General features: G+C 45.4%; 1 protein-coding gene across 3 annotated transcripts in view; it reads right to left on the bottom strand.

Moving 5' to 3' along the window:
• Window positions 1–785: 785 nt before the first annotated feature.
• Window positions 786–15,779, bottom strand: part of LOC147636259 (uncharacterized) — an 86,981-nt gene continuing 71,987 nt past the window's right edge. For all 3 annotated transcript variants that reach the window (XM_086801124.1, XM_086801126.1, XM_086801125.1), the window contains 4 exons: window positions 8,874–8,956; window positions 8,590–8,728; window positions 1,549–1,696; window positions 786–1,330 (listed from right to left, as the gene is read on the bottom strand). In XM_086801124.1, the coding sequence (XP_086657250.1) occupies window positions 1,043–1,330; window positions 1,549–1,696; window positions 8,590–8,728; window positions 8,874–8,956 (658 nt within the window). In that variant the 3' untranslated portion in view covers window positions 786–1,042. The remainder of the gene's footprint in view (window positions 1,331–1,548; window positions 1,697–8,589; window positions 8,729–8,873; window positions 8,957–15,779) is intronic.

The following is a 15,779-nucleotide window of genomic DNA, read 5'->3' as shown; positions in this document are numbered from 1 at the left end:
CACTTTGATGTATAATGCACATTTGTTAGGCCCCCATTATGAGAAGTAGCCATGGTGCATATGTCTTTAGTGGGAACCCCGGCTTAGACGTCGATGGGGTCATTATTGTGACCATCCAATGATGCTTAGGAGATGGTCAAGGGTACGAGTGTTAGCTGGGGTCCGGGGCATTGCCCTAGCTAGGGGGTCCTAGGGGGGGCTAGCAGCCCCCTTGGCGAGGGTTCAGGGGCGAGAGCCCCCGAGGCGACGGAATGAGGAATATTCCCTAGAATATTCCCTCGGATACTAGGTCCATCATTAGTGGTCGGTAGTCGGCATTCTTGATACGTGGGCGACGACCGTGTTTATGCAGTGTAACTGCCCTCGTTGTATACACGCCTACCACACCGCCTACAGTACTATATATGGATATGGTTGCCATGAGCTAAGGCATCCAATGCTTGTGAGTATCACCCCTTTCTACACCTCGTACATACTCCATCCAAAGTCTGTCTAGATCACCATCTAAGCTCTACTTGAGAGCACACGGGTGGACAACACCATCACTTGTACCTCTTTGGTATAATCAGAATGTTAAATTCTCTCCATTGTGTATCTATTGCATTGTCTATTGTTCTTTGTCTTGCTATCTCTTTCTGCTGTGCCATATTCTTTTAATACAATATAGAGCAAATTATCCTAAGAGTCAAACTATCCAGGTTGAACAATTTAAGTACAAAGTTGGCATTGGATGCTCACAAGAGCATACATAGAACATTAAAGGCACAAAATAGACACCAAACAACCAAGTAAGTGGAGAAACCCATTTAAAAAAAATTCAGACTCCAACCACTATGATCCATCGACATTGACCAACTAGAAGCTAAGTCAACTTGGAACTAACCCTAGATTATTATTAGGTTTCTATGCCCACGTATGTTTTACTAAGCCCACATATGTGCATGAACTTGGATGAAGTCCAAGCTTCTTACCATGATACTTCTTGCATAAAGACCATTTAAAAGTGCTTAATTATTACAATGTCATGTGTGATCTCTTAGGGCTACTTTGTTTTGCTTTCACTGAGCATACCAGCGGTCACAGTGGCCTCAAGTTGTCCTAGTTTGTCAAAGAGCCTTTTCTGTTCTGAAACACATCCGTCAAAAAAAGATTCCTTGAAATTCTCTAATTTTTCACGGACGATGAATTCGATGGCTTCATCTAGACTTTGAGGTTTGTTCCTGCTCTCTTGAATCTTCATAGCTTCTTCTGCAGCTAGTCTTTCGGCTTCAGCTTTTGCAGCCGCTTCTTGCCATTCTTTTTCCTCTGCTTCCAATGCTTCTCTCGCAGCCTACTTGATCACAAAAAAGGGTTTTATTTCTTTATTACATTCTTTTTTGTGTGTCACACACACACACACACACATACATGTATATGTATATGAATGTATGTATAAACATAAGTACATATACATATATATGCCCTACACCCTCTTTATTGCATTCTGAAACACACATACCACTTAACATGCAGAATCTGTTTATATGGCATGAACCATCTAAAACATACCAACTCTTGTGCTTCCAACTCTTCTTTACTCAAAGCCTCTGACAATGGTGGTATTAAGGTTGTTTCAACATGGACCACTTCTCTGCGACTTTCCATACAACATTCCCTTGAAAAGCAATAATTATACAAAGCATGATGCTGGAAGAATCTGCACCGACGAAAACACTAATGAATATATTTCCATAGTTCCATACTTTAAAAATAGATGCAGCCTTCTTTAACTCACACAACCTGGACCCCTACAGTGTGGATAATGCTTTACTAAATTCTACAAAGAGATGAAGTGTGATGCCTAGACATCATCTGCAATGTTAACTTCCATCTTCACCAAGCTGGAAACAATGCTGCATAGTATGAGAGGAGATCGGCCAGCACATGTACTATCCCAATATTGTTCTTGGAAGGAATCACGAGTCCTTGAGCTAACAAGTATATAGTCCATGGGCGCCGTCACTGGTTTGTCTACCTGCAGGATTTAGGCTAGAAGCAGAAAAGGCGTTGGGCGTGCTCTTGCAATGCACCATGAAGGAGAAGAATGTGCTTCACATGCCTTGGAAAGTCAAAAGCATGATCCATGCTTCTTAACTCTCATATCGAATTTGGGAGCCGATTTGATATCTTGTCACATACGAAGGAAGTTCAGAAAGCATCTTGCGAGAGAGAATATACAAACTATGCATGACTAAGGCAATAGAAACAAAGGAGCACCACCTGTTCAGATGCCCAGTTTACTATGAGATACATGGGGATTCCATTGCCTCTTCAGGAATGGGTTTGGTTTCCCCTCGCGAGTGATGCACTTTAGGGATCAGAGGTGTCTGCCTACACCTCCTGGAGCTTCTTTGTCACCGAGACACTGGTGAGGGTACACTTAAGGAGGCGGGATCAACATGACACTACTCAGACCTCCATTACAAATTTCTTTGGTCCTCACCAAACGGCTGCAACAACTCACCCCCAGACCCAACAGGAGCATGGAGAGCAGACAACGCATGAGCACCATGTCTGACCTCGCCATTGCTTCGCACCTTGTATGCACGAAGTCATCGGAGGGCTAGATGCCCTAGTCCCTCCACAGAGCCAGACACCCTTGCAAGGCCCTCCACTCTGGATACATTGTACTACCTTTTTGGTTTCATTGACCCTCTAGGTCTTTTGAAGACGTTAATATATGTTTCTTTTGTTCCTATTTTTTAAATGAGCGATAAGGTCTACATCCCCCATGGAAAAGTTTGCAGTGAGACCCCTTACCTGTGAGTATCTTTTCATTTCATCACAGATCTTAGCAGATATCTTACATAATCTTGGTTTGAGACTAGTCTTGCTGGGATCCTCTATAAAGCTAGCAACAAAAGATACGATTGTGGCAAGTTAGCCTAAGCTACATGAAAGTTTGTTTTCTTCACATAGTATGAGCATGGATGCAGTATCAATTAGGATGGGTCACCCCCAGGTTTTCTCACGATGTTTATGCGGAAATAGGCTGAGGAGGTCATATTGCTACTAGAACGCGCCCTACAGTGGGTGCATTATGCCTACTTCAGGAATCAGAAGACTTATGTCCATTATACTATGAAATATAAGGGTCTTCTTAACTTCTCATTAATTTGCACCCAGAATGTGCTGCATTTTTTATTAAAAAAACATATCTGGTAGAGAAACTTGGATGAACGAGCACAAGAGGCAACCCCTACATCTTCTACATATATAAGGATAACGGAGGTGAAGAGGACCTGTCTAAAGGCAAACAAAGGGAGTTAGAGGAGCCTATGCCTCCGCAAGGGACTTCGTGTTAAGTCGTCATGCATCTTGGTAAGCTCTTGTCAATTGCTGGTTTGGAGCATCACAACAGCCAAGTCATATATATATATATATATTTAGCAGAAAGGAGACCTCTATTAAGTATGAATAAACCATACAAAATCACGGCTAGAAGACAGAACAAAAAATGTAGAGTGATCTTAACCAACATGGGGCACAAAGGTACCAAGAGAGTCCTGCAGGGATCGATGTAAAAAAGATCTCTTGATCCCAGAGTCATCTTGGATTGAGCCACTACACTCAAGTGAGACCAGTGCCCCCAACTTCCAAGACTCCGACCCCGCCCCACCCACTAGCTCCAGACTCGGGAGACTTTTGAGCGACAAAGGGTCGCTTGGCTCATGGATATTGATAGATTGATGCTTTGGATCAGGATTGGATATACACCACTCCGTCTCCGGACATCATTGTATATATTTTGTTGTTGTTGTGTTTTTCTTTTTTCCATGATGATGAGATTCCATGGACATCATTATACACCTTTTGGTCTCATAGACCCTTTGGGTCTTTCGTAGACGATTAATATGATTTTCTTTCTTTCTTTGCGTCACCACAGGAGGATCAGAGCCATCATTTCCCACCACCACAGGACTTTCTCCCGCCAGCTCAGCTTTACTGCATTGGGTACCATTATGCAGCGCCCTATGCGGGATATTCTAGGGTGATGTGAGAGCTTGACGCTCTTTGTACTGGGATCAGCTTTGGCATTTCAGCTCTTGTTCCTTTCTTTTATTTTTAGTACCCATGATGATGTATTCCATGGACATGATGTAATCTTTTGGTCTTGTAGGTCATTTTGACCTTTTGTAGATGTTAATATAACTTTCTTTCTTTCTCTCGCTCTCAGTGCAAAGGAGTGAGAGCTACTTGGCAATCAAGTTACGGGACTATTTTCACTCTCATAGCCATCATCGAGGAAGCCATGCACAAAGGGCAGAAACTATATTGTTGCATTTTGGATTTTGGTAAAGCGTTTGACACAGCTCTAGTGATTAGGAGATTGAGGCAGGTAGAGGTGGAAAAGCTAGTGATAGTGCCCACTATGACACTTTATGAGCAGTTCATTGGTAAAGTGTGCACAATTGAGTGACTCTCAGAGGAGAGTCATGGCACTTTCGTGGAATTCCCACTTTCCCTACACTTGGACTCTTTTTTTTTCCCGGGAAGAAGATCCCTCTATTAGTTAATGAAAAAACAGCCACAAAGGGCTAGATACAACCACGAAGGGCTAAAAACGAACTCACCTCTTTTAAGGGCGAAAAGCAAATGATCAAAAGGGGAAGAGACACTTCTCCTCCAGCTGGCCGCTCTGTGAGGAGAAGGCTATCTCATACTGGGTGGGGGGGTAACAACCACACAAGTGGTCTATAATGCCAAATGGGGTCACCGCCTCTATCTGTGAGGAAAGGGCCAAGCCTCCAAAGCCTCAAGAAAGCTTCCCGCCGCTTCCACATGCGGTCACAACCTCCCTATAACTTCCCCCACTGACTGCGGAGGGTGTGAATGATATCAAGTCATATGCTCCTAATGGTCTCAGCCAACGGAGTGTGGGTACCCTCAATGGCCTCATGGCATCTAGCGCGCCAAATGTGCCAGGTTGCTACTATAAATCTCCCATCTCTGGCATGAGCCTGGCCACTAGTGGCCTGTAGGTGGGGCTGTGACTGGTACTGCTCCAATACGATGGTAAGAGACCTAAAGGGCTAGCTCTCCCCCATCCTCATAAGCCCTGACCACTCCAGCCTCTGTGGCGCCGCATGTAATTATCCGGGTCGATGCCCTGTCCCTAGTGAAGATGCGGAGAATCCGCTGCCAAATCTGCTGAGCCTTCGGGCAATCCCAAAGGCAATGTCTTTGAGACTCCTGGGGGTAGCCGCACCGCGGGCAAGCTGTTGGCTGACCTCCAACTGCTAGCAGCCAAGTACCAACCGCCAAACTCTTGTGTGCCATCAACCAAAGAAAGAGGGTGATCTTTCTAGGCCGAAAGTTGTCCCAAAGCCTCTTCCAAAAATCTGAAAGGAAGCGTTGTGAGGGGGCGGGTGTTGGATCTATGTTCCATTCCCGTGCCCGAAAACCAATCACCCTCACCCTCTGCAAGGTGCAGCCACTGAAATATATGTCTGGGATAGGAGTCAGCCACTCCTGAGTGATAGTTGAGTCAATGTCGATGCTGAGCCTTTCTCTACCCCAGATCCATGTCAAGCCTCTCTCCTGCACCTCCGGGGGTAACTGCCTATGTGCGATCCAATCTCCAAGAGACCTGTCTGGTCCCATACTCAAGGTGCCCCAAGATACATGCGGTTGGGCTACACTTGTTGAACTCTACATAGATGATTGAATGATTTTGTAGATTATTTTTTAGGGGCTGGATCTAAACTAGCAAATATGGTGTTCTCTATCCGTAGAAAATGTAGTACTTGTCATACTTTCTAGAGGGGTCATTTATATGCCTCACAGAAGTTTTGCCATGGTTTTTACAAAGGTTATGGTCTTCAACGCTAGCCCTTGTTACTTGCACACGGAATCCTTTATGTCTGAAGGAGAGCTGATGGAGATAGTGGTCCGTGAAAATCTGGAGGAGCGAATGCCGATCACGCCCGGTCGTACTCATAGGTCTCCAAGGTGAACAGAAGCGTTACACATACTTGGGAGTTCTGTTCTCACGCCCAACATTGAGGATGAGACCAGCTGCTACCTCATGGTTTATGAGAGGGTTTGCATTATTGACCTGCTTTGAGAGAGAGTACTTTCAAGCCTACTTTCAACAGGTTTAACCAAGGCACTTCTGTTTTATTTCCTTGTCAGATCAGCAGCAATGTATGGTACACCATTTTGGGCAGTGAATATCCTTCAACTAGAGTGGAGTCAGATAGAGACACTTCAAATAATGATGCTCTCATCTTATTCACATCAATACGACCTATATCCCACATCATATCATATTAGCAGATTTTGTAGGATACTCAATGCACAGATGCATCATATATACATTCAAAGAATTCATCACATGGTAGGGACACTAGAGGGCACAAAAAGCCTACCATCGCTGGCTCTGTGTTCCTCTATGACATTAGCTGCCCAAGGTGGCACTAAGTGTTGGAATGCACAGACCACACATTGCACGACATCTCATGAACTATCTATGGGAGCAGTACTGCCTTAACACACAATCACCAGCTGTCATACAGACCAAAATAGAGCAAAACAGACATATTAGGGATGATTTTTGGCAGCTTTAAAACCACAGGGACATGGGTTCAACCTGACATGCTATCGAGAATGAGCACTTTCTCGTGGTGAGAGATGAGGGGTTTATTGAGATGCCCGGATACTTGGGGGTTCACCTGTCACATACATTGAGGATTTCTATGGGACAGCTCCGTGTTTCATTACATAGACTGACAGAGAGGTAAATCTTACAAGGGAACATAGAGAGATTCGGACATGCATGTATGCAGTACACAAGAGGTAGAGATAGAGGAACATGCTTTAGTCCATTGTTCAGCATACTACGAGATTTGAGGGTGCTATCATAGTTTGTTCAGAGACGGGTTTGGTCCTTTACAGCGAGTCGTCAAGTAAGAGGACCAGAGATGTATGGCCCTCCATGTGCATGAGAATTTTAGGCCCAGGGAGGGACTCTTGAGAAACCACAAAAGAAAGCAACTTAGAACTTATTTCTTTCTTTCCAGGGATTGGTAACTGTAGATTGAGAAAGCCAAATGACACTAGCCCATAAGACCACTCAATAAGAGCTCAGATCAAGGCAGCCACATATGTAACCCAGAGGAGATTACAAAGAGTCCGCTTAAATCGCCTTGGGATTGAAAAAACACAGAAATCACCTTGGGATTGTGTGTCAAATTTCTGTGTTTTTCCTATGTCAAGATATGTATTTGTGTTTTGTATGTTAGACCAAGTTGTGTTCAACCTTTGGGTGCGACCAATCGATGAAATTGATGCAGCTATACATCATGAGTGGATTACTGGAAGATTTCATGATCAGCATCATCCTAGGTGGCTTGGTGTTTTCTCCCAGGCAGGTAGGAGTGTCATTACAGGTGTTACACTTGATGGATCAAGATGAGGAGGGAGTATCCAGCCAGGATAGAGATCGATGAAATGTGACACGCATGAGATTATTCTTGGCATTGCCTTCATCGAGTGAGAGTAGTAAATCACTCAGGGAAGCACTAGCATGTCAACCCTCCGCATGATATTGTGACCCATGGGTCTTGGTGATTCTGGCTGTATGGTGGATGTCCTATCAGATATCTTCATTGGGATCCTGGTGAGTGGGAATGGATTGATGCAGCCAATCCTTTTTTCAGCTCTATTTTCCGTAATGCCAAGCTCCTTTTTTCAGCTACACTGTTCATAATGCCAGGCTCCTTTTACTTCAACAGATTCAGAGGACTCCTATACTTAGGCCAAGTTATGACATTGGTCATTTTGGCACAGACTTTGGCACTTATAAAGGAGGAGCGAGATCTCCCACTTCTTTTGGCTATTATTACATGGTGGCCTCCCCATTAAAGTGGAGGGCTAAATTTGGGACAGACCTTGCCTACCCCAGATGCCTGGTAGCTTTTGAGACAGTACAACATTGCATATGGGGTGTAGAGGATTTGGAGCTCTATAGCTGAGCTTATGAGTAGATTGAGGAGAGATCCATTAATGTTACTTGGGGTGCTATTGCTTGGCTCACTCAGTCTGATCCACAAATATTTTTTGAGGTCAACGATTTGGACACTGCCATAATGATATGCAAAACATAGTATAGATCACCTCTGCAAAGGGTTGATACTACTTGGGACATCGATGCCCATATCACAGCTTGGCAGATTTGGAGGCCCAGATGCACAGAGACTATTGAGGGCATTTAGATATATGACACTCAGTGAATTTGTACTGTATGGGGAGATATTATTCACTCTTATAGCCACATGGGCTGCGCCCCACTGTGGGAGGTGGTTATATTAAACGTCTACAAAAGACCCAAAGGGTCTGTGAGACCAAAAGGTGTTACAATAGTTCCATGACATAACATGATCATGGAATCAAAAGAGAGAGGGGGGGGGAGGGGGGGGAGCGGATGTGACTATCAAAGAAGAGGCCTAGGATGAGACATACATTAGATGCAATCAGCATCCCATAAGAGTTAAGAGTTAAACCTTTAAGTTCAGAAGTGAATTCGGAACAAATAGTTGGATAGCCTACGTGAACACGAAGAAGTTGACAAGCTCTCTTAAGTCGATGAGAGAGAAGGTCAGATTTGAATCAGCATCAAGGTGTTTGGCATTCAAGGATAAAATCCTTGTTTTGAAGAACTCTTCAGACTCCTGAAAAGATTTCCCATCTGTTGAGTCAAGAAATTGCGGATGTTAAGCACCAAACATGGCAGAGCATTCTATTTTTTGGCTACATGAGACTTCACATGGTCTTTTACTTCAGTAAATTTTGATGTTCCTCAGCAAGGCCTTGACAAAACAGTATTACCTTACCTAGTAAAGTACAAAGGAGATCCTTGCCAAGATTGAAAACCAGCAATGCTTGCTCTACTTTCAAGTTCATTTCCACAACAAACCTAGATAGGACATCAAGTTACTTAATCAGCCCAAATTGTCCAATAGTTACATCAGTGTGGGTGGATAAATGTATATTTTTTGTGCATGTGCCCTAGTTATGTAAGTAGATAAAAATATGTATTTGAGAACATAATTTCTTCCTTCTCTCTAGTAAAAAACTCCTTTATAAACAAAGGGAAGTGTAAGAGAGAGAGAGAGAGAGAGAGGTTAACGTCTGCGAAAGAACCAAAGGGACTATGAGACCAAAAAAAATATTACATGTGATCCATGAGTAAACTGAATGTCACGACAACATGAAAAATGAATAGACTAGCTGCCGAAATAAAATACAGGGCCAACATACTACTGTGTATACAGTATATAGATGCAACAAAAGAACCCCATGTGTCGGAACTCATAATGTGTCATCTCTTCGTCTCTTCATGCACCACCTACATGGCATCAATATCCACTACCTATGGGGCTCCTCTCCATGCCACTGAAGCAAGAAGTCCTGGATTCGAGATGGTGTGTGGAGGGTCCGAGGACTACAGAGACGTTTGTTCTCCGGAAGAGTTATGCTCTCTCAGAGGAATCCCTAGGTGTGTGGTGCCAATCTCTTATAGGTTTGAGGGGTGCTTACTGTAACGTCTGAAAGAAAGTGAAGGAAATAGAAAACACAGATGTAGGCCCAGGTACAAGACCTGTAAATGCTGGAAACTGATGTTTATTGCTGAAAACTTAGCACGAGGGAAGCCCGTAGGTGCTGTACAATGATAAGCGGCAGAAGCAGCTGCTAATGACCTCAAGAGAATGTTGAAAAATGAGATGAAAATGAGGGAAAGGGTGAGAACCCTTATATATCCCTCAAAGTGCTGGTCAGCCAGCTGTTGCAGGTCGACAACAACATAAAATGCTATACAATACCTTTAAAATGGTAGAAAAATGCTGAATAATATATGCTAAGATATGCCAATGCAGGGCCTCATAAATGACCAATACAAGCATGAAAATGGTGATGTAGACCATCTGGAGATGATATAATCCAACAACGTCCTTCCTAAAATCTTCCCTAAACACAACTAAAAACCAAGGTTAGTCCTAAACAAATCATGAGGTAGCAGGCTCGTCTGAATGGATGAGATGTGAGTGAATGTGATGTGGTCTGAATGGATGAGATGTGAATGAATGTGATGTGATGAGATGTGGTTATGGGTAGATGCGAGTAGATGAGATCTGATGAGGATAAATTAAGGAAAGATGTGATGAGATGAAAATGATGTGATTGGATGATAATAGAAATACTTATGAAATGGTTGTGGAATTAAGTAATGTGGTTTGATGTGGAGTAATGTGGAGAGACAAGAGTTCATTATAGAAATTGTATTTTTGATCTGTTTTTTAAATGACTATTTTATGTCAAGAATGCTGGAGAAGCATTTTGACCATCTTGTGAATGAGGTTGTGGAGACCTAATCTGATAAAGTTGCAACAGCTGACGGAGAGTCATTGGAGGACGTCTCGCGTAGCGAGGTTGGCCGAGGTCTTGACATAGCGGTCTATGAGTGAAGCGCTAGGTCACCTGCGAAGGATCCTCCCAACCATGATTGGCATCACCGCTCTCCCCCGAGCCATCCTAGAGGCCCGTGGTGGATCCTGCTGCTCCATGGTTACAAGGAGAGAGAGAGAGAGAGAGAGAGAGAGAGAGAGAGAGAGAATTGGAAACACTAGAGAGAGAGAGATCACGACTCAAGATATTTTATTGATTTGATTGATAGATATTAAAACGAAGTACAAGGCCTCTGCATATATAGCCCTTTCAGCATACCGAACCCTTTAACCCTTATTAAATGCGAGCTTATTCATCTATAAGAGGTGGTTCACGCACGAATACTCTAAAGCACACTTACAACCATTAAAGGGGCTATTCACACACATACAGGCTCCGATATATCCCAACAATCCCCCCTTAAGAGTGAAGGTGGTGAGACCTGAAAGCGAAAGAAGTTGCTATCACCTACCCCATTACAGGGCGCTAAACAAGCCGACAGTTAAGAATAGATTTCCCATGCCCAAAATAGAGTACATCTTAGAGCGACTCAATGGTGCTAATTTTTCTCTAAAATAGATCTTAAGATTGGCTACCATCAGGTTCGGATCTTTGAGGCCAACATTCCAAAAACCGCCTTCAGGAGCAAGCGCGGCCACTATGAATTTGAAGTGATGCCTTTTGGACTCACCAATGCACCAGCGACGTTCAACAAGATGTCTCCAGTTTTTTGGTATCTCAATGGCAAATGCGGCTTCATCTTTCAAGATGATATCCTTATCTTCTCAAGGACCGCAAAGCAGCATGAGTGAGATGTGGCAAAAGTTTTGCAACTCTTGCGAGTTGTTTATCAATGCCAAGAAGAGTGAGTTTGGAGTATTGGAAATACATTACCTCGGATACATTATTAGCTCATCAGGCATTAGCCTCATAAGGTGTCAGGTTTTCTTGTATTACCATGGTACAAAAAGGTAACTTGATGCTTGTACATGATGTAGGGCTATGGTCAGTGACCTAGGCCCCTTCTACATATTCTCTACTAATGCTATGACTGAATGATTAATTATGAACTGAATGTACTTGATGATCTAATGATTTATGCCTTTTGCTTATATATATATATATGGGGGAAGGTTGCAAGTCGGTCAGCTAAACTGTAGTCGAGCAGATGGTTGGACCTGAATTCAGTATTTAATGCATAAATTATTGTGCTTCATATATGATGTTGCCTAAACCTATTGCCATGCCAGTTGACTGCCTCGCCGCCTGCTGTTGGAAACCTTGATGGCTGCCGCCAGCACCTCTGCTGGCTGCCGACAGGGTTCCCAGCCCTTCATGCTGATGCTGATGATGATGATGATGATAATGAGTATGTTGATGATGTTGTTACTAATGCTGGTGCTAATGCTGATGTTAATGATCATGGTATGCTGGTGCTAATACTGATGATGATGCTGTCCTAATTGCTGCACTAATTAGGGATTAAGCCAGTTCATGCTGAAGATTAGCCATGGCACGGGCGTGCACGTGCTCTGATACCAATGTTGCATGCGCGGAAGCCTTGCTGTACTGATCCATAGCCCTAAGCCTAATTAAGAACATAGATGCTGAATTAAGATGATTAAGAAAAAGGAGAGAAAAGAAGAGAGAGTATTTGGTGTAAGGAGTTTTCTGTATTAATATGGTACAAAAAGATTACATGATGCTTGTACATGACTTAGGGCTATGGTCAGCCCCATAGGGGTGACCTAGGCCCCTTCTACATATTCTCTACTAATGCTATGACTGAATGATGAATTATGAACTGAATGTACTTGATGATCTAATGAGTTATGCCTTTTGCTTATATATACGGGGGAAAGTTGCAAGTCAGCCAGTTGAACTGTAGTCAGGAAAATGCTTGGACCTGAATTAAGTATTTAATGCATAAATTGTTGCGCTTCATATATGATGTTGCCTAAAACTTGCTACCATGCCAGTTGACTGCCTGGCCGCTTGCTGGTGGAATCTCTGATGGCTGCCGGCCCCCTTCCCGCCTCAGCTAGATCTAGAAACACAGAGTGTATGACTATTGTGAACCGATTCAGTAACTTCTGCATGCTCATTCCATGCAAGCAGACAGCCACAGCTGAGGACATTCATTCGGTTTTGGTACCCCATTGATAGTTTGCCATGGACAATCACATCAGACAGAGAACCTAAGTTCATGTCCCATTTTTGGAGAGCGTTGATTGACAACTTCAGGATGTATCAGAAGAGCAACAACCAGATATGATCGATGGGGCAGAAGTCATAGAGCCAGAACAAATTCTCCTCCACGGACGGAAGCATGGTTCCGGTTGCAGAATAAGACAATTTTATAAAAGTTCAAGGATCGAGGAACCCATGAAGCAGTATGGCTGGCTGAAGAGTTCTTTCAGGAGTAGCCCCAGTTATTGGCGGACTACTTGGAAGCCCTGAACCTGCCGCCAAGTCTGCACTGCACTGGGGTACATAGTGACACACTGGCATCATTATCAGTGCAACATTTGTACAGAAGTATTAACTTTTTCTAGGAATATTTGTCATACACCGTGACCCCATTGTGAGCCCTCACTCCAGAGACAGTCAGGCACGAGCTACGTAGGTCAATCTCCAAGCCATAGAGGTCAGTCTGGAGTGAGTCCTCTTAACCCAATTGGAGAATTCATCAGATAGGTGCATGTAGCAGTCAACCTTAGCAGTAGATTTGCATTAGAAGCATGTTGTAGCATGTATGTCAGGAAGGCATGCCCATGGGCAGGCCAGCCCATGGCTGCTGGACCAGTCGGCAGCCTGGTTAAGGCTGTTTACAGCCCTGAACCTCTATTAGAGGCAGCCGACAGCAAGAGGGAATCCTATGTCCCTGTCAGCCAACCGAAGGGGTTGCCTTAGGGGCTCCAGCAGCAGGTCATGGGCCCATGAGTAGTCGGCCAGCAGGCTGGCAGCAGCAAAGCAAAAAGCACCAACATTTAATGTTGGTAAAGCATTTTTTGTCCAAGCAAGACCTGGCCAACAGCATTCTCTAGCCGACCAGCTCCACTTGGGACTATATAAGCAAGCGCTGATTTTCAGCATAAAGCATTCGTAATTCAGCAAAGTCTCAAAGCAGATTTCAGGCAGCAAATCAGCAAATATTTTTCCTTCCTCTCCAGGCTAACATTGAAGCTCCTCTTCCATTCTCAGCCAGCATATGTGCAATCCTACAGCTATTTTGGATTTGCATAAGTGGCCCGAAGACTCTTCTGCAGAGCCCTTGGATTGGTGGATACTCAGCTGACGTATGGTCTTCCTCGTCCTTGCATTGGGCAGTCATATCCCTTGTTCTCAATCATTGTACAGCATTTCTCCAGCGAAGTAATATCAGCAAATACTCCTGCTTGCAGGGGTGACCCTTCAATGGGTAATTGGGACCCAATACTGTGTTGTATACTTCTCTTCTATTCTCTTCTCTCTCTCTACTCTATGAATTGGATGCTAAAGATCTCACCACATATAGAGAAGGCCCTGTTGTGCGTGACCACGATCAACCTCAGTGCATGTAACACCAAGGGAGTCAAAGCCACCCACGCTCCAAAGGACAGAGGAATCACATTGGTCCGCCAACTATACACCCAATTGCAAGACAATTTTAAATTTTGAGACTGTACTACATGCAATAAAAGCCATTTTAGGGTTAGTTCAAGCATCGAGCATGAGCTGCGAACTCCCCCCCAAGACTGCGCCTACCTGCTTGCCGTCGCCATCGCCCCCTTCCCCCTTCTCACGCCATTGCCTTCACCCCTCCCCCTGCCCGCCTTCGCCTTCCACCCTTGCCCCCCCCCCCCTCCCCGGCTCCTACCTCTTGTCTTGTCACCTCCCCTTCGTCCGTCATCGTCGACAGCGCCCTCAACTTGTGGGCTGTTCTTTATTTTCGGCAAGTTTCAGCCTCTTCTTGTCTTCGCCCCCAAGAGGACTCCATGGCACCGTCTCCCCCGACTGAGATCTCCGTTACTTGCCTTTTGTTTTCTGAAGCGGACATGCAGCTTCTCGCTACAACTATCGCATCCCTAGAGGCCTCCACTTTGGTATGCAAGATTGTCGGTAGCTGCCCCGTGCGTGACCAACTCAGAGATCTTCTTCAGGCTAGCCTCCTAGGTGCGCCTGCAAAGATCACAAATATTCATCCATTACTAGGTTGAGTTCGACTCACTAGCGGCGTCTAATCTTGTCATGCAGCTAAGCCCCATTGCATTGCATACGGCCCAGGCCTTCTTTGCACGCTGGCAGCACGGCTTCGACGCAGCATCCGACCCTCTAGCTGGAGTTTCAGGCTTTCCCGTGATAGTCTGCTTTCCAGGCCTCAGGAAGGAATACCTTCCTCTTCTCCCGGTGATAGGTGGTGCCATCAGGAGAGTGATGGAATCCCCCCCCACCTCGACCCTCGCACAAGCAGTCGGGATTCCATCTCTCCGCATCTGTGTTGCCTTGCCGGTGCCTCACATGATATCTATTCCCAGCCTTCGGGGCGACTCCAGTATGCAGTGAGTGGGGTATTCCGGCCTTCTAGGCCAATGCTTCATTTGCAGACAGATGGGTCATCTGGCCAGAGCTTTCCCTCGGCGTCAATTTAGGAGACCGCCCCTATGGTTCCCTACCCCGCTTCCCGCTCAAATCCGCACTAGGGACCCGAGGGAGGAGCAGGTTCCCAGGTAGCGGAGCACCAGGCACCGACCATGGATGACCCACCAACCGGAGAATGGCGAATGGTTGGCCCCCACCCGGGTCGCCAGCTAAGCACCAAAGCTGAGCGTCGCCGCTGTATGCACTAGGCTGGCAACATGCAGGAGGATTCGGTTCTATTAGAGAACCGTTACGAGCAGTTATCTCAGCACCCGTGCGCCCTCTCCAGTCACGGAGAGGGCCCCCCCGCCCACCCCCCCAACCCCCGATTTGGCGGCTAATTCATCGTCGTGACTCCTCTTCCGGCCCTCAGTGTGTCCGGTGGGGCCGGTTGACCCCACCCTCTCTCCGTTGAGCCTTCCTCTCCGATGGATGCCTCTCAGTACCATCCCTCTCCAGTCTCCCCGCTCCCCCTCGCCACCTTCCCTGCCTCCTCCCCCCCATCCCCCCCCTCCCCCACCCTCGCCACCGACTCTACCCGCAGTCACTCCATCTGCCCCTTCCTCTTCTGCCGGCCCCACATTCCCCTCCCCCCCCCTCCAAATCCGCCTCTCCAGAGCACTCTTGTCGGCCCCATGCAGCCCCCGATTTGGAGAGAAGATAGCTGGCAAGTT

The sequence above is a fragment of the Cibotium barometz genome, chromosome 8 (assembly GCF_041138505.1).
Source record: "Cibotium barometz isolate CiBa-2024 chromosome 8, ASM4113850v1, whole genome shotgun sequence".
Taxonomy (NCBI): Eukaryota; Viridiplantae; Streptophyta; class Polypodiopsida; order Cyatheales; family Cibotiaceae; genus Cibotium; species Cibotium barometz.
Note: the sequence above shows the minus strand (reverse complement) of the source record. Positions and strands in the feature narration are given on the sequence as shown.